Here is a 24,804-nt window from a genome sequence, read left to right as displayed (position 1 = left end):
TAAAGCTCTATAAATAAAGGTGACTTGACTAGAGTGATAGGTCTATAATAACAGTAATTTGTATGTGATGGATGAATCAATGTAGAACATAATTTGACAGCAGACAACAAATGCTTATTTTTTCACAGCAAATATAAACAAACAATTTTACTAACTTTTTAATGCATTTATTATATTGAAATTAGCATTGAGACAAATTCTATATATATCATTCAACAAATTTCTTCCATAACTTGAGAACAGCTAAAAACTTCACAAGGCCCATTGCTAAAAATATCTTGAGTGATTAAAAATATTAAAGTTATATATTAAAACATGAAACATTAAACTTCATAAAAATACATAAAAACATCAACTTCATAAAAAAGCATCATAAAAATTAACACATACATTTTTATAATAAAAACTTAAAAAGAACACTATTGTTGACCATGCAACTGCTATGTGAGATAATTTACATTAAAATAATAGTAACCAATTATTCATAATCATCAATTACTATGCAGAGTATTTCTACATTTCTCTTTATGAATACAAAACAACAATCTTAGCATTTAAACTAGCCTATAAACTGGCAGTATAAAATTGTCTGTGCTTAACAAAAGTGTAAAACAATTTAACAGTTTCAACTTGCTGTTTGCATTTGGGTGTGTGTGTTCAGCGGTTCATGGTGATGGCGATGTCTCCAAACGGTTCGGTCTGACATACACTTAACTTCAGACCACAGAGCAGCTCTGTAGAACAAACAGATCACATGTCATATACATACTTAGAGACAGTAAAAAGCAAACACCTACAGTATCTTACCCAGTATTTTGTAGAACAGATGAGCTGTAGTGCTGCGCTCGGCCTCTGGAGGCAGCAGTGAGTGAAAGGAGACCTTTCCAAAGCGCTTGATGAAGCCAATGGTCAGTCTGTATGACAGAAAGAATGACACCTGATGGGTGACACCAGATAATATATATGCACACAAAGACGTGTTCAGCTACTAAGTGAACCTGAGCAAGTCAGCGGTGGTGATGTCACTCATCTCAGGCTCCGTCTCTCCCTGTGGCAGTTCAACATGCTCCTCTAATATCACCTCCATAGAAACAGGAGCCTCTTCTATAGGAGACCTATGTACATAATGTTTATTTCAGAGGATTTCAGGCTGACAGTGTGTGCATGTGCCAGTAAGATCGCATGACGTGAAACTGCAGCCTTCAATATGACACATGCTCTGACATTGGTGTTTAGTAACTATCTCTATTTTTATGCATTTTGTTTTTCCTTTTGTAACTTCTCACCATCTGCGGGTGGGAGTGATGATGTCACTCTGAGACTTGTCTCCTTTAGACAGATCCAGCGGCACATCTGAACCAACTGGACAAACACATACACACATGTTGGATTTTCAATTTCTTTCCATATACATCATTGTTTTTATACTGTATAAACTGTATATTCTATCCCCTAACCCTAACTCTACCCCTAAACAGGGCTCTCAGAAAACTTTTTGCATTTTACATTAAAAAAACATTTTGTATGATTTATAGGCTGTTCATGGGAACCAAAAAGAAATGTCAAAAATGTAAAAAAACAAAACTGAATTTACTATCCTTGTTGGGATATAACTGATGGGACTATATACTTTAGATTATTAAAATGTTGAGCTTGGAGGTTAAAGTAAATCAAAAAGTAATTGGACACTGTCTTATACATCCCAAAAAGTAGACTTCACACTGAAACCTCACTGATTTAATTATAAAAAGTGGAGCATTTGGTTGTCACCTGAGAGCTCAGATAGAAGCAGAGCAGCCTCGCCAGACTCCCTGACCACCTAAACATTCACAAAACACACAGAAAGGGAAGTGAGTTAAAGACAATCTTGTGAAAATACTTTAAAATACAATACTTATTATGGAAATAAGTGCAAACTTAATGTAATGTTTTCTGACACTTTATCACGTTAATCGCAATTAAGTGAAAATGTATTTCATTAAATGTAGTTAGCTGAACTTCAGAGTAATTTTTTTACCCACATAAGTAGAACTTAATTATGTAATATTATCTTATGTAATTTTATAAATATGGTTAAAGTGTACTGCCGAATGAACTGCGAAGCATTCATTGTAAACTATGGAAACTTGTCATGTATTTACTGTATTACCCAAAAATGAAAGTTCTGTCATTAATTACTCACCCTCATGTCGTTGCACACATTTTGTTTTTATTTTTGATGAAATTCGAGAGGTCCATAGACGGCAATATCAGGGCTGGCCCAAGCTTTTATGGGGCCCTAAGCAGAATTTCATTTGGGGACCCCTCGTTTAAAATAACTTAAGATAAACAGTATCTTCTTATATAAAAAAATAAATGTACAAAATGCACAATATTAAATTAAATACTTAAATAATGACATAAAATGAACAGATCAAATGGACCTGTAACAAGATAACAATAATAAATGTATTAACAAATATGGCGCTGTTTGACAGGCTTTTAGTATGCGCACGCTTCGGGCGTATGTGCTCAGAAAAAGCGCATGTCAGAACAGAATATTTAAATGTTTAACCGGCAAGGCTTTAAAGCACATGCAAATAATGAACCTTTGTGATTGTGAATAAGTGCAGTGTCCCGTGGGTGTAACTCTACTGCTGCGTTATCATGTGATGCGAATGTAAGTAGAGTTGTACGGTATTATTGTGACGGGAACTTCAACTGATTGTGCGCTGTAAAAATCAAGCTGTCGTTTCATATGCTTATGGGGGCCCCAAGAAGCCGCTTATGCCTTGGGCCGGCAAAAATAACGCCTATACAAAAATAACGACTATATTTAATCTTCTCTTCTGTTATTCTCATATGTTGTTTACGTCCAGCACCTCCTGGTTCTACATCAGAATGGTGACTCATTAAAAGTATTCTTGTCGCTTCATAAAACAAGGGTGAACCGCTGCAGTCACTTCGACTGTTTTAACTATGTATTTAGTACCTTTCTGGACCGTGAAAGTTTTGATTATATTGCTGACTATGGACAAGTCATATACCTATCCGATTTAATCAAAAATATCTTAATTTGTGTTCCGAAGAAGAACATAGGTCTTACAGGAGTGGAACAACATGAGGGTGAGTAATAAATTACATTTTCATTTTGGCTGAACTAACCCTTTAAATATATTTAACATTTGTTATGATGAAGTTGCAGTTTAGTACATTTAGGCTTAGATTAAGCCAGGACTAAGCATTAGGTCAATTAGGACATTTAAGTAGCTTTTATAAACGTGCCTTAGAAAAAAATAGAGACAAAACAATGGCTCTGACATATTTTAAGATATGTAATTACAAGTTGCTTTCAGTTAAAATAGCTTAAACATGCATTTTAGTCTGAGACTAGCTTAAGCCTTATCTATGAAACCAGGAGATAAAAAATATTAAGTTTAAATGTAATACTGAATAACACAACAGTTAACGTTATAACAAATCAAGTACTTTACATGTTCTTTAAGTGTACTTCTTTGAAGTATGACAAAAGATTATTAAAACAATGTTTTAAAGTGTACAGTAAAGTAAAACTTTTAATTAAACATTATTACAAAGTGCACTTCAGTATGTTAAACAGTCATGAACGTTTTCTGTCTTTAAGTATGCTTAAGTGGCATTTTATTTCATTAATATTATCATTTCTGTACAGTTTTTAAAAAATATACGGTAACACTTTATTTTACAGTGTCATTATTACATATGTTACATGTATTTACTGTAGTAATAACTAAAAATTATGCATAATTACGTGCAATTAACCCTAAACCAAACCCTCATCTAAACCCTAACCCTATTGTAAGTATATGTAGTTAATTGTCATTACTCAGTACTTAAATGTATAATTACACTGTAATACTGACACCTTAAAATAAAGTGTAACCAAATATACTTTAAGATTTGAAATACACTTTAAGTGCACATTCAATACAACTAATGCCGCTTTTCCACTGCGTGGAACGGCTCGGCTCGGCTCAGCTCAGTTCGCTTCGGCTCGGCTCGCTTTGGCTTGGCTCGCTTTACTTTCGGTTTGCTTTTCCACTTCAGTTTAGTACCGCTTCAAAGTGGATTATAGACTGATCATTATAGTTGCACCACCTCGGCTACTAACGAGTCTGCACCTCGTCTAATGACCACGATGTAGCCATTTCTTTTTTTTCAAGTTGCGTGCGACGGTCCTTTTAAAGCAAGTCATTTAAAAAAAGTTGCGCAAACAAATGATACTGCAGTGGCTGTTACTGACTATTTACCAGATAAGCAATCTAAGACTTCTTCACCTCTCTGCTAGACTCCCGACTCCTCTCTGTTCCTCTTTCTTTCTCCATCTCCAAAGGCTCACCCTCCTCCTGCACCTGCCGTTTCCTGGAGGGACGGGGGAGGGTGGAAGAAACGCTGCAGCATTTCCATAGCTCCTGGAGGTCAGGGTGGATGAGCACTGCAATGCAAGAACCGGAGGCATGTCAGTCGTTATAAGAGTGGAGTGTACAAGGCTAAAGGCCTGATCACACCAAGAACAATAACTATAAAGATAACTATAACTATATTAGTGTCCACACCAATCCACAAAATTGTTCTGTTTATTCTTAGTGTGCGTTGCGGTTATGCTGCTTGCCTATGCTTGCCCTCTTTAAAGCAGGATGAATTCTGATTGGCTGTCAATGTTTTTATCATTCATCAGCTGGAAAAAAAATAGTTCTGAAAGTGATTCCAACGATATTGTTTCTCTGTGCTGTTATCGTTGTGGTGTGTGCTATACTTTTATATTTTTTAGAACAATATCTTTATAGTTACTGTCCTTGGTGTGATCGGCTTTAAGGGTGCTTCCTGACTCCTGCTGAAACTGCTGAGCCATTTGATGGTCCAGTGGTTTCATTATTAAGATTTGTTAAACTCTTGAGTGTGAGTTAAAGGAGCTGATGCAGTAGTTTCCATTTAGTTGATAAATATTTGTGCTGTATAAGTATTGGAATAAAAAAAAGGGTTTTCTAGAGCTGTTGATGACTTTATGCCCAAAGATATTCAAAGATTAGTCCACTTTCAAATAGAATTTTCCAGAACAAACGTGGCGCCAGTTCCGTTTTTTCTGTAAATAGAATAGGGAAGGCGTAGGACATACAGCATAAGCTTTTTGAAGAATACGGAAGGTGAAATGGCGGAACCACTTGCACGGTGATCATTTGTGCTTATAAAGCATATACAGATGTATTTTGTTTTAGAAAATGACCGATCGTTTCGCTAGATAAGACCCTTATTCCTCGTCTGGTATCATTTAAAGCCCTTTGAAGCTGCACTGAATTGTACTGCACTTGTGCTGCACTTGAACTGTAATTTTGAACTTCAACAATGGAGGCCATTGAAGTCCACTATAAGGAGAATAATCCTGGAATGTTTTCATCAAAAACCTTAATTTCTTTTCGACTGAAGAAAGAAGGACATGGACATCTTGGATGACATGGGGGTGAGTAATTTATCAGGAAAATTTTATTTGAAAGTGGACTAATCCTTTAAAACAAGTTTATATATAATTTATGAGAGGTGCTGGGCCACTGTGTGTTACAACGTACTGTTACACGGTGTGCTGAGCAGAACTGCTGCTGATGTCTTCCGAGAGGCAGGAATACTTAGGAGTATGTCAGACTAAGGAAAAATGAGAAAGAAAGATTGAGACAGATGGACAGAAAGAAAATCATATAAGCAAATCATTTCTGATTAACAGGGTTGGAAGATCAAAAGATCAAAAATTGTAAAAATTGTCAAATATCAAAAATGTAAAATACACTATATTGCCAAACGTTTTGGGACGCCTGCCTTTATGTGCACATGAACTTTAATGACTTCCCATTCTTAATTTGTAGGGTTTAATAGGTAGTTGGTCCACCCTTTGCAGCTATAACAGCTTCAACTCTTCTGGGAAGGCTTTCCACAAGGTTTAAGAGTGTGTTTATGGGAATTTTTGACCATTCTTCTAGAGGTGCATTTGTGAGGTCAGGCAGTGATGTTGGCGAGAAGGCCTGGCTTGCAGTCTCCGTTCTTATTCATCCCAAAGGTGTTCTATCGGGTTGAGGTCAGGACTCTGTGAAGGTCAGTCAAGTTCCTCCACATCAAACTCGCTCATCCATGTCTTTATGGTCCTTGCTTTGTGCACTGGTGCGCAGTCATGTTGGAAAAGGAAGGGGCCATCCCCAAACTGTTCCCACAAAGTTGGGAGCATGAAATTGTCCAAAATGTCTTGGTATGCTGAAGCATTAAGAGTTCCTTTCACTGGAACTAAGGGGCCAAACCCAACCCCTGAAAAACAATCCCACACCATATTCCCCCCTCCACCAAACTTTACACTTGGCACAATGCAGTCAGGCAAGTACTGTTCCACTGGCAACCACCAAACCCAGACTCATTAATCGGATTGCCAGACGGAGAAGCATGATTCGTCACTCCAGAGTGCTTTACACCACTGCATCCGACGCTTGGTGATGTAAGGCTTGGATGCAGCTGCTCGGCCATGGAAACCCATTCCATGAAGCTCTCTACTGTTCTTGAGCTAATCTGAAGGCCACATGAAGTTTGGAGGTCTATAGCTATTGACTCTGCAGAAAGTTGGCGACTTCTGCACATTGTGCGCCTCAGCATGCACTGACCCCAACTGTGATTTTACATGGCCTACCACTTCGTGGCTGAGTTACTGTTGTTCCCAATTGCTTCCACTTTGTTATGATACAACTAACAGTTGACCGTGGAATATTTAGTAGTGAGGAAATTTCACGAATGGACTTATTACACAGGTGGCAACCTATTACTGCACCATGCTTGAATTCACTGAGCTCCTGAGAGCGACTCATTCTTTCACAAATGTTTGTAGAAGTAGTCTGCATGCCTAGGTGCTTGATTTTATACACCTGTGGCCATGGAAGTGATTGGAATTCAATGATTTGGAGGGGTGTCCCAATACTTTTGGCAATATAGTGTATTTAATATGGTTAAAAATATTACATTACTACCGTTTAAAAGTTTGGGGACAGTAAGAGTTTTAAAAAGAAGTTAAAGGCATTAATTACTCCTTAATTACCCCTCATGTCGTTCCACACCTGTAAAGCCCGGAACACACCAAGCCGACGGTTTTCTCAGTGTGTTCCACACTGTCGGCTGAAGTTGGTCCTCGCCGCCTTTTTCTTTTTCAGCCGATTCAACATGTTGAATCGGCGTCAGAGCTCGTCGGTCAGTCAGGCCATCTGATCATTCTGATTGGCTGTTAAGCTACTGCCACCTACTGCTGGTATGGAAAGGCATTTCTTCTTGCGCAGACACAGAATGGACGTGCTACTTGGCCGTCGGGTGTCGAGCGTTTGGTGTGTCAGGGCATCTTTGGACCCAGACACTGTCAACGTGATCCAACCCCGCAGTCTGCTTTCGTCAGCACTAGTTCATCGCTGTCAGCTTGGTGTGTTCCGGGCTTAAGACTTGCGTTCATCTTCGGAACACAAATTAAGATATTTTTGATTAAAATTGGAGAGCTTTCTGTCCCTCCATAGACAGCAAAGCAACTGACACTTTGACACTTCAAAAAGTTTTTTAATTTAGTTTTTTAATTTTTTAAAAACAGATTTAATTTAGGCTTTTATTAATATATAAACATTGATCAGTGAACATAAACAGAAGCTCGACTGAACCTGCCTGACTCGTAAGAACAAACCACTTCCCGAAGCTCAAACGCGCTGTGTAACACAAGAATGAACCCTCACTGGTTCTCACACGTCAAGCAAACATGCTTGAGCTTCTGTTTACCACAACTGATGTGAGAGTTGATGAATGTTTAAATGTGAATAAAAGCCTAAATTAAAACTGTTCATCATATAAAACAATCGTGTCTCTTCAGAAATTTTTGACTAAATTGCTCATTTCATTATGGATTAGTTTTACGATCTGTTTATTAACTTTTTTGAAAAGTGTCAGTTGTGTAGCTGTCTATATAGGGACAGAAAGCTCTCAGATTTCATCAAAAATATCATAATTTGTCTTCCAAAGATGAACGAAAGTCTTACAAGTTTGAAACGACATGAGGGTGAGTAATTAATGACAGAATTGTTTAATTTTATATAGCCGGGATACATTACAAATATTAAGCAGCACAACTGTTTTTAACATTACTCATAATAAGAATTCAGAGTATGATTCCTGAAGGATCATGTGACACTGAAGACTGGAGTAAATAATTCTGAAAATTGCCAAAATGTAATCTCTATTGGTAGTTAGAGCATGTAGTATGGCTTTTATGAGAAAGCCAGAGAGCCACTTTAACTCCTTAAAGATTTGCACCCATATGCTGTTAATGAAAAATTGAGATGCATCAAGAATCGTTTTTGTAATTACATCACGGCTCCCTCAAACTACATCAAATTAAATCATGAGGTGCATAAAGATTTCCAGTGCTACTGATTAGATTAGTTATCTATCAAAGAGCTCCCACCAGAGATTGGGTTTCAATCAGAGGGTTGTTGATTTGTTGTCGCATTGCATCCTGGGAAATCTGTGTGTTTTGATCGGCGAAGATCAGTTGCCGTTTGCGACCTCGCTTCTTTGGAGGCACAGATTGCTCCACTAAGAGTGTCTGAGAAAGAGGGACAAAACCAGAGGAAAAATGAAAGTGAGAGGTTATTAAACACATAGTTGTAGACTCAGGCCAATGTAACTGCCTTTGCTACAAAGGCGTTCACGCTTCAGAACACATATGGATTATGTAACACTAGAGCATAATGGGCAAGGTAATGTGGACAAGGCTACACACACAAACCTCACTGGAGCGCTCCATCTCGATGTCTTTCTCACTGGCCTCTGTGGTTGTTGGCAAGGTGATGGGGGGTGGGGTCATCTCCATAGCGACCCGATCTAAGGTGACCTCTGTAAGACGCCCATTCCCCTCATCCACGATACATTCACTGTTCTTCAGTCTGCAAACGTGCATTCGGTGATTCAGCATTCACCGTTCAACACTAGCGGCCATTTCAGGTACACATTATGGGCTCCATTAAACTGTGCAGTCAAGGAATTCTATTTTTTATCTAGGTCAAGGACATTTGGCCCATCAAACTGTTATTGTCTGTCTAAATTGATGTTTTGTTGGGTCCAAACCAAACCAAGAGTTTTTCTGACTGCTCTATTTTGTCCCATATTCCGCATCACAACTAACAGAAAAATTCAACAGCTTTGTTCATACAGGCAGCGCACAATTGATTTTTGGTTAAAGAAAAACATGAAAAATCCAAAGCACAACCAAAACCACACCACATGTGGTTTAAAATCTAATTTTTGGAAATGTTGTTCAGCCTTAAATGATTGGATCTGAAGTAGTTTTAGTCATTTAGGGTGCAATGTGTATGTAATGTCATACAAAATGCTCAGTAAATGTCCAAATTCACTCATGTTTGCTCACTCTTCTCTTATAGTGAACTATGTGGCATCCACTATGTAATGAATAAGTGCTTAGTTTCAGACACAACTTATGCATTCATCTGTAAACTACAGTAATGCCTCCAAGCTTATGTAGCACCTCCTGAGTTCAGGGCAGACATGAAGAGAAGCCTATTTTCCACAATGGCACTCTCATTTATTTTCATTGTAGAAACCGTTGTCATTGCGCTGAAGCTTAAGTCATTACCATTACGTAGATATACAAGATATTGACTACATTTTCTGAACAAGCAGGTCTTGCAACATTAAAGTGCAGACAGTCAGAACTAAAGATCAGATATGACAAACAAATCAGAACTGGGTGCAGTGCGACTAACCAAATTTGAATCAACAGCAGTTTTTCCTTCTTAACCTTTTCATCTTTATGTCCCTCATCTCATCTTTATGGTACTCACTGTTCTATAGAGACCATAGCAGGATCCATATATCCTGATTTCTCCCCTTCTGTCGCCCTCTCTCTCTCCTTATCTTCTTCATCTATGGGGCAATAGAAAAAAACATCTGACTTTTAGACACATATTTTTATAAAAACATGCTTGTAGCTGACAATTATAGTCAACTATGTAAACAGGTTAAGAATTGGGCCCAGACAGTATCATTTTGGCATTTTCTGTGCTGAGTTTTAGGGGAAATCTGCAGAACTATTATATTTCTAATAAACTGGCTGCCACTAACCATTATTTTTTGTAATCAAGTAATCAGTCGATTATTTTGACGATTAATCAAGTAATCAGACTTTTTTGTAGTAATAAAAACAGACCTAAGCAAAGACCTAAGCTTTTAAATTGACTTAAAATACATATATAACAACAATGAATATTTGGTTCAAATAAACTATCAAAAGCAAGTAAACATATGGTTTTAAAGAACAACGCTAAAAATACATAATATAAAAAAATCATGTACATTATGTATTATAACAAATGCCTGCAGAGGGTGCCAACGGCCTGGTGTTGTTACACTTTACAGCAGATCAAATCCTTTATAAATATTGGCCGTCATTTAATGAAGGACCCCCTGTGGTGAAAACAAGTTTTTTTAATGTTGTTTATATGTCCATGTGGTTTTTAATATGCTTTAAGGCAAACCATGCGCTGAGTATTTAGTGGTCATTATATAAAGGAAACAAAGGAAAAAAGATATTGCTTAATATCTTAACAGCTTTAACTAAAAATATACACAAGCTTAACATAAATTATTCTGAAAAGAATGTTTTCCAGCATAATAATGGAAATATTAATGTGTTAAAAGCTTATTTTTTTTCGTCAGGCACTAATTTGCACTCTCATTAAACCACGTAGTTGCAGGGTCCAGCAATTTAAGCAGAACAAATCCATGTAGGAATGTTTTACTGAAATAGTAAACCAGGAAGAATCAAGAGCTGGGTATGAGATAACAGCTGTTATGCGCTGTTATGTGACAATAAAATAATAAAGCCTACATTCAGCCTTTGCTTGGGATGAACGTATTACATTTCTTGTATATGTGTGTTCAGGAAGTTGCAGTGATGGAAACGGTGACAATTTAAGTTTGAAGGGAGTAAAGCCTGTGTTTATGCTATTAAGGAAATGTAATTTTGCTAAAGAAGAACTTTTACTTTAAACAAATGTTCATATAAAAGCAGCCTACTTCAGTATAATATGTTACCATATCATCACTCTTAAAGGTGCCCTAGAATTAAAAACTGAATTTATATTGGCATAGTTAAATAACAAGAGATTCAGTACATGGAAATGACATACAGTGAGTCTCAAACTCCATTGTTTCCTCCTTCTTATATAAATCTCATTTGTTTAAAAGACCTCAGACGAACAGGCGAATCTCAACATAACAGTAACAGTTACGTAACAGTCGGGGTGTATGCCCCCAATATTTGCATATGCCAGCCCAATGAGCCCATGATCGAGGCATTACACAAGGGCAGCCAGTAACATCTGGATGTGCACAGCTGAATCGTCAGACTAGGTAAGCAAGCAATAACAACAGCGAAAAATTGCAGATGGAGCAATAATAACTGACATATTTTAGTGATATATGTAAATTGTCTTTCTAAATGTTTCGTTAGCATGTTGTTAATGTACTGTTAAATGTGGTTAAAGTTACCATTGTTTCTTACTGTATTCACGGAGACAAGAGCCGTAGCTATTTTCATTTTTAAACACTTGCAGTCTGTATAATTCATAAACACAATTTCATTCTTTATAAATATCTCCAACAGTGTGTATTGTTAGCTTTAGCCACAGAGCAAAACTTCAAAGTCATTCAGAATCGAATGTAAACATCCAAATACAATACTCACATAATCCGACGCATGCATGCAGTATGCATGACGAACACTTTGTAAAGATCCATTTTGAGGGTTATATTAGCTGTGTATATTAGTTGTTTTTATGCTGGTTAAAGCAAGCAGGAGCTCCAGGGGCGGGGGGAGCACGAGAATTAAAGGGGCAGCAACCTATATATCGGTGCATAGTTAATGATGCCCCAAAATAGGCAGTTAAAAATATGAATAAAAAAAAAAATTGATGAGGTATTTTGAGCTGAAACTTCACAAACACATTCAGGGGACACCTTAGACTTATATTACATCTTTTAAAAAAAAATGTTCGATGGCACCTTTAAAGGGTTAATTCTCCCTCATGATGTTCTACACCTGTAAAACCTTCGTTCATCTTTCGAACACAAATTAAGATATTTTTGATCAAATCTGAGAATACTTTCTTCGTTACTTTCCACTGAAAGTAACGAAATTACCACATTTAAGGTTCAGAAAAGTAGTAAAAACATGGTTAAAATAGTCAATGTGACTACAGTGGTTCAACCTTAATTTTAGAATGCGATGAGAATACTTTTTGGTTGCAAAAACAAAATGAAAATAACAACTTTATTCAACAAATTCATCTCTCCCCTGTCATTCTGCTACACTATTTACTTTGCAGCGCTTCCAGGTTCTACATCAGAACACCGACTCAGTATTGGCCAATGATGTAGAACCACTGTAGTCACGTTGACTGTTTTAACAATGTTTTTACTACTTTTCTGAACCTTGAATGTGGTTATTTCGTTGCTTAAAAAAACCTGTTGGATTTAATCAAAATATCTTAATTTGTGTTCCCGAAGTTCACAAATCGTCATGAAGGTGAGTATTTAATGATAGAATTTCATTTTTGGATGAGCTAACCCTTCAACACTTAGAATTTGAGTAATTGTAATATGACAATCAAGTGCAGATATCTAAATCAGAGAAAATGGGTGGGTTGCGGGTGGATGATCAATTTTTAACAGCAGGTTCGGGTGACGTCAGAGCTGATCCGTGCATCTGTAGTGGGCAAAGATTCTGTGTGGGCCTGTGAATGTCTAATAATGAAACATTAAATGTTAATTGAGATCAATATGTATGTATGTATCTATCAGTCCATCCATTTATCTATCGTTCTTACCACCAAGATGGAACTGGTCTTGCTGTTCCATGAGCATGTCAATCTCATGAGCTGTGGCTTCAGGTAACTCTGCCCCACCAAACTGGAATATGATCAGAAACATGAGATTAGGAAACGGTATATGAAGAGTGTGGTACAGTAAACACAGATAAAAAGGAATGAATAATATCATCTGGTGTTATTCGTGACTAAGCTTCATGTGGGTAGATGATCTGTTCTCAACTAAAACTTCACTAAGAGCTGTATGAATTTTGTGGAGGCAAATGGTAGAGAAGTGCCGTCATGAGTTTGGTGTGAGCAAAGACTGTGGACACAGACTCAAAAATAGATCTCTGTGAGTTTTCTATTGCCAGTATGGAGGAGTGATATGCATGTAGAGTGAAAATCACCTCCGCTGCGAGCACAGGCACCAGCTCTGCATCTTTGATGGTGATTGATTCAGGAGAAGCAATGAGGTCTTAAAAAGGAAAGAGAAGGAGAGATTAGGTGAAAACCATAAAGATCAACTCTTTGACCTACATCAGATCTTGCGATATTTCAAAATCTCACCTTTAAGTAATGTAATTTCCTTTCTGACCATCAGAGAAGGTGAGGCCTCCATAAATTGCTGTGACAATAAACAATAAATCCATGGTTGAACTGCTTAGAAAATGTCGAGATGAGATTAATGTGATGTGTTTATGTTAAATTCACTTTTATGAACTCTACAGTACTAGATCAATAGTATTGAGGTTGGAAGTCAGTTTTTTTTTTTTTTTTTGCATATTGCTATATATGCTGTTGCTAGTGGATCCAAGCCTCTATGATATTCTGGTCTCAGATATGGCTCCAATGCATAATTCACGCAAACCGTATGTATATGCTTCAGGTCATCACCTGAGATGGCGAGTAAAGACTAGTAGGCAGCTCACAATCAACCCCCATCACTCCAAAAAATGGCTCCAGTGCCCATTCCGCCTCCTCCAGCTGGAACAGAGAGTCAGGGACATTCAGCACCAACCTAGAAGGAAACACAATTCCAGAACAGCAACAGTAGTGATATAAACAGCAGTCACGGGTATATAAAGAACAATATGAACGTCTGTGTCAGAATGAATTACTTTAGTGACACAACATGAGAGTGACAACCCTGAATCTGACCTATCAGTGTCCGGCATGTCAATGTTCAAGTGTCTCTTTGAGCGAAGAAAGCGCTCGATGGTTTGCTGAACCTCCTCTGTGGGGAAATCAATCAGAAAACAATTCATTTCAGTATAATAAAAACACATTTGCGGACAATGCAATGGAAAACTATGCCTGCATTCATTTGTTGGAAAAGGAAAATGCATTCACTAACATTTAATGTTTTAATTTAAATGTCTGTTTATAATGTAAGTCAAGGTTGCTTGCACCAAAATATTTATTTAGTTTTAATTTCATTTTATAGGAGACCTATTATGCCTTTTTTTCAAGGTAATATAAGTTTCAGGTGTCCCCAGAATGCATCTGTGAAGTTTCACCTCAAAATACCACACAGATCCTTTATTATACCATGTTGTAAAACATGAAAAACATTCTGTTTTCATACATGCATCTTTAAATGCAAATGAGCTGCTACTCCCCACCCCATTTTCCAGAAGGCGGCAGAGCCTTTGCAGCTTGTGCCTTGGATACTCTGCAAAAAACGAAAAGATCTGTTTGATTTTGATTATCATCTCTATTGTGGTCATGCTCATGTGACATTGCAGTTCTTCATCATCATGAAAGAATATTATCTGCATGTGTTTTAAAGCCATATCAGTCTAAACTTCTGATATATGGTTTTCTAAATGCACACATCTGAAGTGAAGTTCTCTTTCACGTCTCATTGAGCTTAAACTGTCAAATACACACAAGGTTATGTCAAAAATACACAAAGCTCACATAAACACAGTCGTTTATGTCTGTGAACATAAACAGCAAGTAAAGAAATCGCATGTGTATATTAGATGTGTGTATTAAAGTGAAAGCAGCGTAATATACTGAACCTACAGCTATATATGCTGTTAAAGGATTTCAACTTTCAAATGAAAATTACCCCAAGCTTTACTCACCCTCAAGCCATCCTAGGTGTATATGACTTTCTTCTTTCTGATGAACACAACCGGAGATATATTAATAAATATCCTGACACATCCGAGCTTTATAATGGCAGTGAGCGAGACCAACGAGTATGAAGCTGAAGTGCTTCCATCCACATCCATCCATCGTAAACATACTCCACATGGCTCCAGGTTTTTTTTTTTGTTTGTTTTTTTTTTACAAAAACGTATCGCTTCGCTTCAGAAAGCCTTTATTAATCCCCTGGAGCCGTGTGAAGTACTTTTATGATGGATGGATGTGGATGGAGGCACTTTCTTCAGCTCATACTCTCCCTCAAATTTATATAAAGCTCGAATTCGTCAGGAATCTCAGGATCTTTATTAATATATCTCCAATTGTGTTCATCAGAAGGAAGAAAGTCATATACATGAAAATTAAGATATTTTTGTTGAAATCCGATGGCTCCGTGAGGCCTGCATAGGGAGCAATGACATTTCCTCTCTCAAGATCCATAAAGGTACTAAAAACATATTTAATCAGTTCATTTGAGTACAGTGGTTCAATATTAATATTATAAAGTGACAAGAATATTTTTGGTGCTCCAAAAAAACAAAATAACGACTTATATAGTGATTTTAAAACACTGCTTCAGGAAGCTTCGGAGAGTTATGAATCAGTGTGTCGAATCAGCGGTTTGGAGCAACAAAGTCACATGATTTCAGCAGTTTGGTGGTTTAACACGCGATCCAAATCATGATTCGATACGCTGATTCATTATGCTCTGAAGCTTACCGACGCAGTGTTTTGAAATCGGCCATCACTAAATGCGTTTTTTTTGGCGCACCAAAAATATTCTCGTCGGTTTATAATATTAATATTGAACCACTGTTTTTAGTACATTAATGGATCTTGAGAGAGGAAATGTCATCGCTGGCAATGGAGGCCTCACTGAGCCATCGGATTTCAACCAAAATATCTTAATTTGCATTCCGAAGATGAACGAAGGTCTTACGGGTGTAGAACGGCATGAGGGTGAGTAATAAATTTTGGGTGAACTAACGCTTTAAGGTCATTTGATATTCAATTTAATTCTGTTTAATTTTCTCCTGCTCATAAATTAAATACCTCCATAGATTAAGCTGTTTGTTCAAATTGTCCACCTTGAGACACTTCCATATTTAAGCGAGTGCATCTGTTTGCACATCTTTAAATACGTACGTCTGCTATTCTCTGAAATCTGTGTCATTTTGATGAATGCATTCAATCTCAGCTTACTTGCTTATCGGTTCCATGCTAATCTCTAAACGCTTTCAGTCATGACAATGTGTTTTATAGTTAGACTACAAAGAGAAGATCTTACAACAGCATGAATCTGTTCCTGAGTGCAAACAGTATTGGCAGCTGTTTTAAACTTTAATAACTGAAGCAGCCAAATATTCTGCTGAGAAATAACAGGTTTCTCTCATATAAGCAGCTGATCAATACAAGATAATGTGGTGTGCTATTTGACCATATGGGCTTCCCTCATATGGTCACGTAAAGACAGATAGACTCATTTGGACCATCTGAAAACACAAGTGTTACATCAAGTACTATTAGAGCATGATTGCAAGTATGTTTTGTATTGTTTTGTTGGGCCTGTACTGCACATATCCTTTGTGAAAAAGAAGTGTATTGAATGTGCACTTGTACTGTACTTCAAGTCTTAAAAGTATAATTCTAAAAAATAAAATAAAATAAATATATAATAAAAGGCCATAAGCGTACTTAAATACAGTGCACTTTCATGACTTATCACGTTGTGAGGCTGCAGTACACTTTTAAAAAGTGCCTTTTTTAATGTCAAATTAATAGTTTTACTGTAAAGTACATTTTAGTAAATCATTGTTTTAATCATTTCTTTAAAGTACACCTATTTTGATATGTTGACTAACATACTGTCATGAATGTGGCTCCCTCGTCTCATCCTCCAGACCGCCGGAGGGAGCCATCACCGGAATACTGAATCTCATTCGGACTCCATTACCCATAGGCCCTCATTCCTGGGACTGATTGCGCACACACCTGCACGGCATCACACACACCCTATATAACACACACACTTGCATTCATACATCGCGAAGTCTTGTTTTGCTACGGTGGTCATTTCTGAGCGTTATTCCCTGGACTGTTATCTCGTTGTTTCTTGGACTGTTACTCTCTGCTGAACCTTTGCTGCCTACCCCGATCTCTGCCTGTGCCCTGGACTGTGTTTGTTTGCCGCCTGTCTTGATCTCTGCCTGTGACCCGACTCTGATTCTCTGCTGCCAGCCTCGACCCCTGCCTGTCCCTGTTTACGGTACTGCTTTGCCCTTGTTTGTAAACACTGCTGTGTTTTAATAAAAAGCTGCAAATGGATCCGCACTCTGTTGACCCTTCATTACAGAAGACTTCGCCACCCGGTGATCCAGCAGCTCTAATACAGATTTCCTCCGAGCTCTCAGCTCAAGCCAACCAGCTAGCGATGCATCACCATCAGCTGAGTCGACTAACTTCATTAACGGAGGAATTAGTAAAGACACTGCAGGGCCTACGGCTCAACCCCACCGAGGTCGCCACGCCGCCTCCCATGGCGTCTGCAACACCAACCTTCCCGTCTCCTCCTGCTGTCAATCCCCGCCTGGCCCTTCCTGAGAAGTTTGACGGTACCCCGGCCAAATGTAAGGGCTTTCTGCTACAGTGCTCCCTGTATGTTAACCAACAGCCCTCTCTGTATACCACCGAGATGAGTAGAATATCATTTGTCTGCTCGTTACTGACGGGTAAGGCTTTGGACTGGGCTACTGCTGTTTGGAGGAATGACAGCTCAGTATTCCCCACTTTCACTGAGTTTCTGAAACAATTCAGAGAGGTGTTCGAACATCCTGCAGGCGGCCAGAGCCCGGGTGACCAGTTAATCTCTCTCACGCAAGGTAAAACAACAGCCTCTGAATATGCCCTGCAATTCCGCACTCTAGCAGCTCAAACTAACTGGGTGGAGGATACACTGAAACTGCTGTTTCGTCGAGGGTTATCGCTGGAATTACAAGCAGAACTCGCTTGCCGCGATGAGGGAAGCTCACTAAACACGTTTATCGAACTTGCTATTCACATTGATAACCTCCTTCGTACCAGGCGTCCTGCACGGATTCCCAGCGCAACCAACATTGCCCCTGAGGCCATGCAAATCGGATACACTCCACTTCTGCCGGAGGAGAGAGAGAGGAGATGGCAGATGCATCTCTGTCTATACTGCGGCCAGGCTGGCCACGTCAAGGCTAACTGTCCAGTTCGACCCCCGTCAACCAGCTCCCGGGCGGTGAGTTCTCCTCTTCCCTCTGATTACGCATCTAACTGCCTCAAAATTCCTGTCCAGATCACCTATCATGAACGGAACATACTCACTCACGCCCTGCTGGATTCTGGAGCTGCGGGAAACTTCATGTCTGACACGTTCATTAAAGATCACCATATCCCCTTAACTGACTGCCACTTTCCCTTAACAGTGGAGGCGCTAGACGGGAAACCCATTGGAGGAGGAAAGATCGCTCATATCACCGACGAACTTAAACTCCAAGTAGGAATCCTTCATCAAGAACCCATCCGCTTCTACGTCATCCACTCACCTAACAACCCCATCATCCTTGGTATACCGTGGCTTCGTATCCATAACCCACATATCTCCTGGAAGGAGGGTCAAATCCTGCAGTGGGACACTCTTTGCCACCAAAACTGTTTAAAACACGTCACTCCTTTACCCATTCGCTCTGTGGAAATACAGGAAACCGTCCCTGGACAGCTTGACATCCCAGCTGAGTACACAGACCTGGCCATAGCCTTTAGCAAACAAAAAGCTACAGAATTACCACCTCACCGACCTGGAGACTGCGCTATAGACTTGCTACCCGACACCTCGCCTCCTAAAGGCAGAATTTTTCCCCTGTCACAACCAGAATCCGCGGCCATGAAAGCTTACATTGAGGAGGAACTAGCCAAAGGTTTTATTCGACCATCCACGTCCCCTGCATCATCAGGGTTCTTCTTTGTTAAAAAAAAAAGATGGAGGTCTGAGACCCTGCATTGACTATCGAGGTCTGAACGAGATCACAGTCAAGTTTCGCTACCCATTACCATTAGTACCTGCCGCTCTGGAGCAACTAAGACAAGCCAGATACTTCACGAAACTCGACCTCCGCTGTGCCTACAACCTCATTCGGATACGTGAGGGGGACGAATGGAAGACGGCATTCTCTACAACCACCGGTCACTATGAGACCCTTGTTATGCCGTTCGGGCTTTCCAACAGTCCATCCGTCTTCCAATCCTACATTAATGATGTGTTCAGAGACATGTTGAACCGTTGGGTTATCGTCTACATCAACGACATCCTCATATATTCCAATACACTGGAGGAACACATACAACATGTTCGGGCCGTGCTACAAAGATTCATCCAACACCAGTTATACGCAAAAGCAGAGAAGTGTGAGTTCCACCAGACTTCAACCTCCTTCCTGGGGTATGTTATCAGTCAAGACGGCATCGCAATGGATGACACGAAGGTGAAAGCCGTACTGGACTGGCCGAAACCACGCACGCTAAAGGAACTACAGAGATTCCTGGGCCTCGCTAATTTCTACAGGCGGTTTATACGAGGCTTCAGCAGTGTTGCAGCCCTTTTAACTTCCATGACTAAGCGTCACATATCTCGGCTGCACTGGTCCCCAGAGGCAGAGGCGGCTTTTAAAGGATTGAAGGAACGGTTCACTACAGCTCCCATACTCCGTCATCCTGATCCTGAAAGGCCCTTCATCGTCGAGGTTGATGCCTCCAACACGGGCATTGGTGCCATTCTTTCCCAACGCCAAGGTACCCCAGAGAAAATGTTTCCTTGTGCTTTTTACTCCAGAAAGTTATCCGCGGCTGAACGTAATTATGATGTGGGAGATCGTGAATTGCTGGCAATGAAGGCGGCGCTGGAAGAATGGCGTCATTGGTTGGAGGGAGCCCAACATCCATTCACGGTACTCCCGGACCATAAAAATCTAGAGTACCTCCGCTCAGCCAAACGGCTTAACCCTCGCCAGGCTCGGTGGGCAATGTTCTTTACTCGCTTCCAGTTCAAGGTGACATACAGACCTGGGTCCAAGAACACGAAAGCCGACGCACTATCCCGGCAAGCTGAACACCTAGAACGTACTGAACACGCAGAACATATCATTCCTGACACTCTGCTTCTCGCACCCGTCCAGTGGGATGTAATATCCGAGATCACACAGGCCAACGAACAGTCTGCTCCTCCAGCTACATGTCCCCCTAACCGTCTGTTCGTACCAGTTGCTCTGAGAGAGAGGCTCCAGCATCATGTTCACGATTTGCCCAGCTCTGGACACCCAGGAATTACCGCCACTCACCACCTCTTGCAAAACCAGTTCTGGTGGGACACCATGCTCCGTGACGTCACCCAGTTCATTCACCACTGCACCGCTTGTTAGACATCCAAGACACCACATCAATCTCCCGCTGGCCTGCTTCAGCCACTACCCATTCCACAAAGTCCCTGGTCACACATAGCCATAGACTTTGTAACCGATCTACCACTGTCACAGGGCAACACCACCATACTCACGGTTGTTGACAGATTCTCCAAAGCCTGCCGCCTCATTCCCCTTCCTAAACTTCCCACTGCCTTCAAGACTGCGGAACTACTATGCAACTTCGTGTTCAGGTTCTATGGGCTGCCTGAGGATATCGTGTCAGACAGGGGACCACAATTTACCTCTCGTGTGTGGGTAGCGTTCTTTAAACAACTGAACGTCAATATCAGCCTGACATCGGGCTACCACCCAGAATCTAATGGCCAGACAGAACGGCTAAACCAGGAGATCACACGGTTCCTCCGCACCTACTGTCAGCAGAACCAGGCTGAATGGAGTCGGTATTTGATGTGGGCGGAGTATGCCCAGAATTCTCTGAGAAAACCGGCCACGGGTATCACTCCCTTCCAATGTGTCTTAGGATTTCAACCACCAATGTTCCCGTGGTCTGGTGAACCCTCTGACCTACCCTCTGTCAACGAATGGTTACAAAGGAGCGAGGAGACTTGGAACTTGGCTCATCGCCACCTACAACGGGCAGTTCGGCGACAGGAGGTACAGGCCAATCGACACCGGCGTCCCAATCCCCAGTACACCGTGGGTCAATGGGTCTGGCTCTCCACGAGAGACCTCCGACTAAGACTTCCATCCAAGAAACTCAGTCCCAGGTTTGTAGGGCCTTTCCAAATTGTTAAACAGATCACTCCTGTCTCTTTTCGGTTAAGTTTACCTGCTAACTATCGTGTTTCTCCCACTTTCCATGTTTCGCTGCTGAAACCCTCCGGGGGTCCGAGAGGAGAACCAGAGGGAGCCGAGGGCCGTCATCCCCCACCGCTGGTAATTGAGGGCGAGGAGGCTTACCAAGTTCGGGAACTGCTCGATTCCAGGCGTCGGGGTCAGAAACTACAATACCTGGTCAACTGGGAGGGGTACGGACCGGAGGAGCGATCCTGGGTCAACCGGGATGATATCCTAGACCCCACACTCATGGAGGAATTCCATCGGACGCACCCGGAGAGGCCAGCCCCTCGACCACGTGGTAGACCCCGGCGTCCGCCTCTTTGCGTCTGGAGCCGCTCGCAGGGTGGGGGCTCAGTCATGAATGTGGCTCCCTCGTCTCATCCTCCGGACCGCCGGAGGGAGCCATCACCGGAATACTGAATCTCATTCGGACTCCATTACCCATAGGCCCTCATTCCTGGGACTGATTGCGCACACACCTGCACGGCATCACACACACCCTATATAACACACACACTTGCATTCATACATCGCGAAGTCTTGTTTTGCTACGGTGGTCATTTCTGAGCGTTATTCCCTGGACTGTTATCTCGTTGTTTCTTGGACTGTTACTCTCTGCTGAACCTTTGCTGCCTACCCCGATCTCTGCCTGTGCCCTGGACTGTGTTTGTTTGCCGCCTGTCTTGATCTCTGCCTGTGACCCGACTCTGATTCTCTGCTGCCAGCCTCGACCCCTGCCTGTCCCTGTTTACGGTACTGCTTTGCCCTTGTTTGTAAACACTGCTGTGTTTTAATAAAAAGCTGCAAATGGATCCGCACTCTGTTGACACTTCATTACACATACTAAGCACATTGTTATAATTTAAACTGAAATGTGTTATGCATCTGTAAAAAAAATTAAAACTATAGGCCTATATTTAATTGCAAATAACATGCAATTAAATGTTTTGAACTGAGTAGTTCAGACTTAAAGGATTAGTCCACTTTTAAATAAATTTTTCCTGATAATTTACTCACCCCCATATCATCCAAGATGTCCATGTCTTTCTTTCTTCAGTCAAAAAGAAATTAAGGTTTTTGATGAAAACATTCCAGGATTATTCTCCTTATAGTGGACTTCAATGGCCTCCAGACATTTGAAGGTCAAAATTAGTTTCAGTGCAGCTTCAAAGGGCTTTAAACGATACCAGACGAGGAATAAGGGTCTTATCTAGCGAAACGATCGCTCATTTTCTAAAAAAATACAACTGTATATGCTTTATAAACACAAATGATTGCCTTGCACATGCTTCCGCTTTCTGCATTCTTCAAAAAGCTTACACTGTATGTCCTACGTCTTCCCTATTCTACTTACGAAAAAAATAAAAACGAAACTGGTGCCGTGTTCATTCCACAAGTTGAATAGGGAAGGCGTAGGACATACAGCGTAAGCTTTTTAAAGAATACGGAAAGCGGAAGCATGTGCAAGGCAATCATTTGTGTTTATAAAGCATATACAGTTGTATTTTTTTAGAAAATGACCGATCGTTTCGCTAGATAAGACCCTTACTCCTCGTCTGGTATCGTTTAAAGCTCTTTGAAGCAGCACTGAAACTGGAATTTTGACCTTCAACCATCTGAAGGCCACTGAAGTCCACTATGTTTTCATCAAAAACCTTAATTTCTTTTCGACTGACGAATGAAAGATATGAACATCTTGGATGACATGGGGGTGAGTAAATTATCTGGAAAATCTTATTTGAAAGTATACTAATCCTTTAAGTATATTCTTTTAAAGTATATTATTTCCGTAATAAGTACTCTTTTTAAAAGTGTGCTAATGTGTACTTTTTCTGAAGGGATAGTAGGCCTGTGTGTATTTTGCTTTGATCAGTTTTGGTTGGATTGCCGTCTTAAAATGGTGTGTTGTAGAATAAATGTCAAGCAAAACTACATATATCTATCATCTACACTAGAAGTCATTGTTTCTACAGTCATGTTGACTATCTCACCCAGCAGAAGAGCACACTGGCGATGGTAGACGATGACTACGCCATACTGAAGCTGAGAGGACAGGTAAAGAGAGAAACGGGGCCGGGGAAGACTGGGATGGACTGGAGGAACCTGGACCATCACATAATCCACAATGTCCTCACTATAATATACACAAACACAACTTACTAACATTTTTAAATTTTGACAAAATAACCTGCAAGAAAGAGTATCATACATTATCACCCACATTTATATGGTGATATTTTGAAGGAGAAACAAAGATTTCTCTAACCAAGTGCGCATGACGTTGACCTTGAGGTACTCTCTTCTGGAAATCCTGATGCCTTTAGTGGCTGCCAGCCTGAAAACAAAACAAACAAACAAGCAAACAAACAATCTTCAACAAACAAAACTTAATTCAATGTTTTGAAATAACTTACTCCACTTGTTCTTCAACGTCCTGTTTACTCAAATTGTCTAAATGTAGATTCAGCTGTACATATTTTATTTTAGAGTTTATTTTAGTTTTACACATTTCACAGAGTTAACGTTAAGTCTGCATATTTTGTGAAGTTAGCGAGTTACTAAAAACTTTCTAAAAGCCACCTCAGCGATACGTAGTTGTTTTGTCCAAACAAACGGCCAAAAATTAAATAATTATTGTTATTGTTATTGCTATTATTTATTAAATTCGTAATCATGTTTATAATGAAGTACATACCAGATAGTAGAGAAGCAGCCAGTGTGACGCTGAAGCACGTTTGGATAATAAAACATTTTACCTCAGAGTTGTTCAGTTCACAAACCCGAGCACAATCGATATCTAATTTAAAATCTAATCTGATAACCTTTGGTCACACTTTACTTCTGCCAAAACACCCGTAGATAATGTGAATTTCCTCAGATACGCGCTAAATCAATACAGCGATGTTTTTTCTTCAGTTCAGTTAGTTCTGTGAGGTTTGATTGACAGATGCAACGAAGGCTGCGTCTCAAAGCCTATTGGGCTGCCTAGATAGACAGCATCTTCGCGCTGTTCGGGGCTCAAAATGCTGTCTAGGTAGGCAGCTCAGTAGGTTTTGACACACATACGATGGTCTGAGGGACTAATTATTTTTTTTAAAATATTTTATTTAATATTTGTGCTGCGTGTAATGACTTTAACACTCAGATCAAAAACACATTTTTTTAACGTATAGTTTAACAAAGGTGACACAATGACAAATGATTTATTTCTGTGACAATTTATTCACTGTAAGATTGTCTAATAAATTATTTTACCATACAAACGCCATCACATTTATCACTTTGGCCTTGAATACCCTTGGATTTTGTGGAAAAATAAATTTATCCTGTCGAAATCTGTCATTCTGAAGCAAACAGAAATATTTCATTTAGGAACAGTTCACATTTTCCATTAGTCAGACTGTTTGTCCCGCCCATTTAGCGCAAACACTCCGCGCTGACATGAGACGAGCCAATCAAAACAGCAG

General features: G+C 40.0%; 1 protein-coding gene across 1 annotated transcript; it reads right to left on the bottom strand.

The window, feature by feature from the left end:
* rec8b (REC8 meiotic recombination protein b) lies at positions 1-24,450 on the bottom strand. The gene is made up of 18 exons (XM_067377951.1): positions 24,033-24,450; positions 23,604-23,672; positions 23,329-23,471; positions 14,061-14,136; positions 13,797-13,920; positions 13,470-13,527; positions 13,310-13,377; positions 12,921-13,002; positions 9,876-9,957; positions 8,804-8,960; positions 8,480-8,620; positions 5,583-5,655; positions 4,296-4,453; positions 1,771-1,819; positions 1,287-1,362; positions 999-1,115; positions 808-914; positions 1-734 (listed from the first exon to the last, which is right to left on the bottom strand). The coding sequence occupies exons 1-18, from the start codon at positions 24,086-24,088 to the stop codon at positions 658-660; spliced, it is 1,713 nt and encodes a 570-aa protein (XP_067234052.1). The 5' UTR covers positions 24,089-24,450; the 3' UTR covers positions 1-657.
* Positions 24,451-24,804: the final 354 nt, after the last annotated feature.

This window comes from Chanodichthys erythropterus, chromosome 23 (assembly GCF_024489055.1).
Source record: "Chanodichthys erythropterus isolate Z2021 chromosome 23, ASM2448905v1, whole genome shotgun sequence".
In the NCBI taxonomy this organism is placed as follows: Eukaryota; Metazoa; Chordata; class Actinopteri; order Cypriniformes; family Xenocyprididae; genus Chanodichthys; species Chanodichthys erythropterus.
This window is presented reverse-complemented; position numbering and strand designations above follow the sequence as displayed.

Bases quoted from the DNA above. Each gene is read 5' to 3' on its own strand.
- rec8b (XM_067377951.1), bottom strand. From the start codon at position 24,088: ATGTTTTATTATCCAAACGTGCTTCAGCGTCACACTGGCTGCTTCTCT. The intron at 14,137-23,328 runs GTGAGATAGTCA...ATTTCCCCACAG, and splicing joins CCAGTGTGCTCTTCTGCTGG to AGGAGGTTCAGCAAACCATC. The intron at 9,958-12,920 runs GTAAGAACGATA...ATTGCCCCATAG, and splicing joins AGACCAGTTCCATCTTGGTG to ATGAAGAAGATAAGGAGAGA.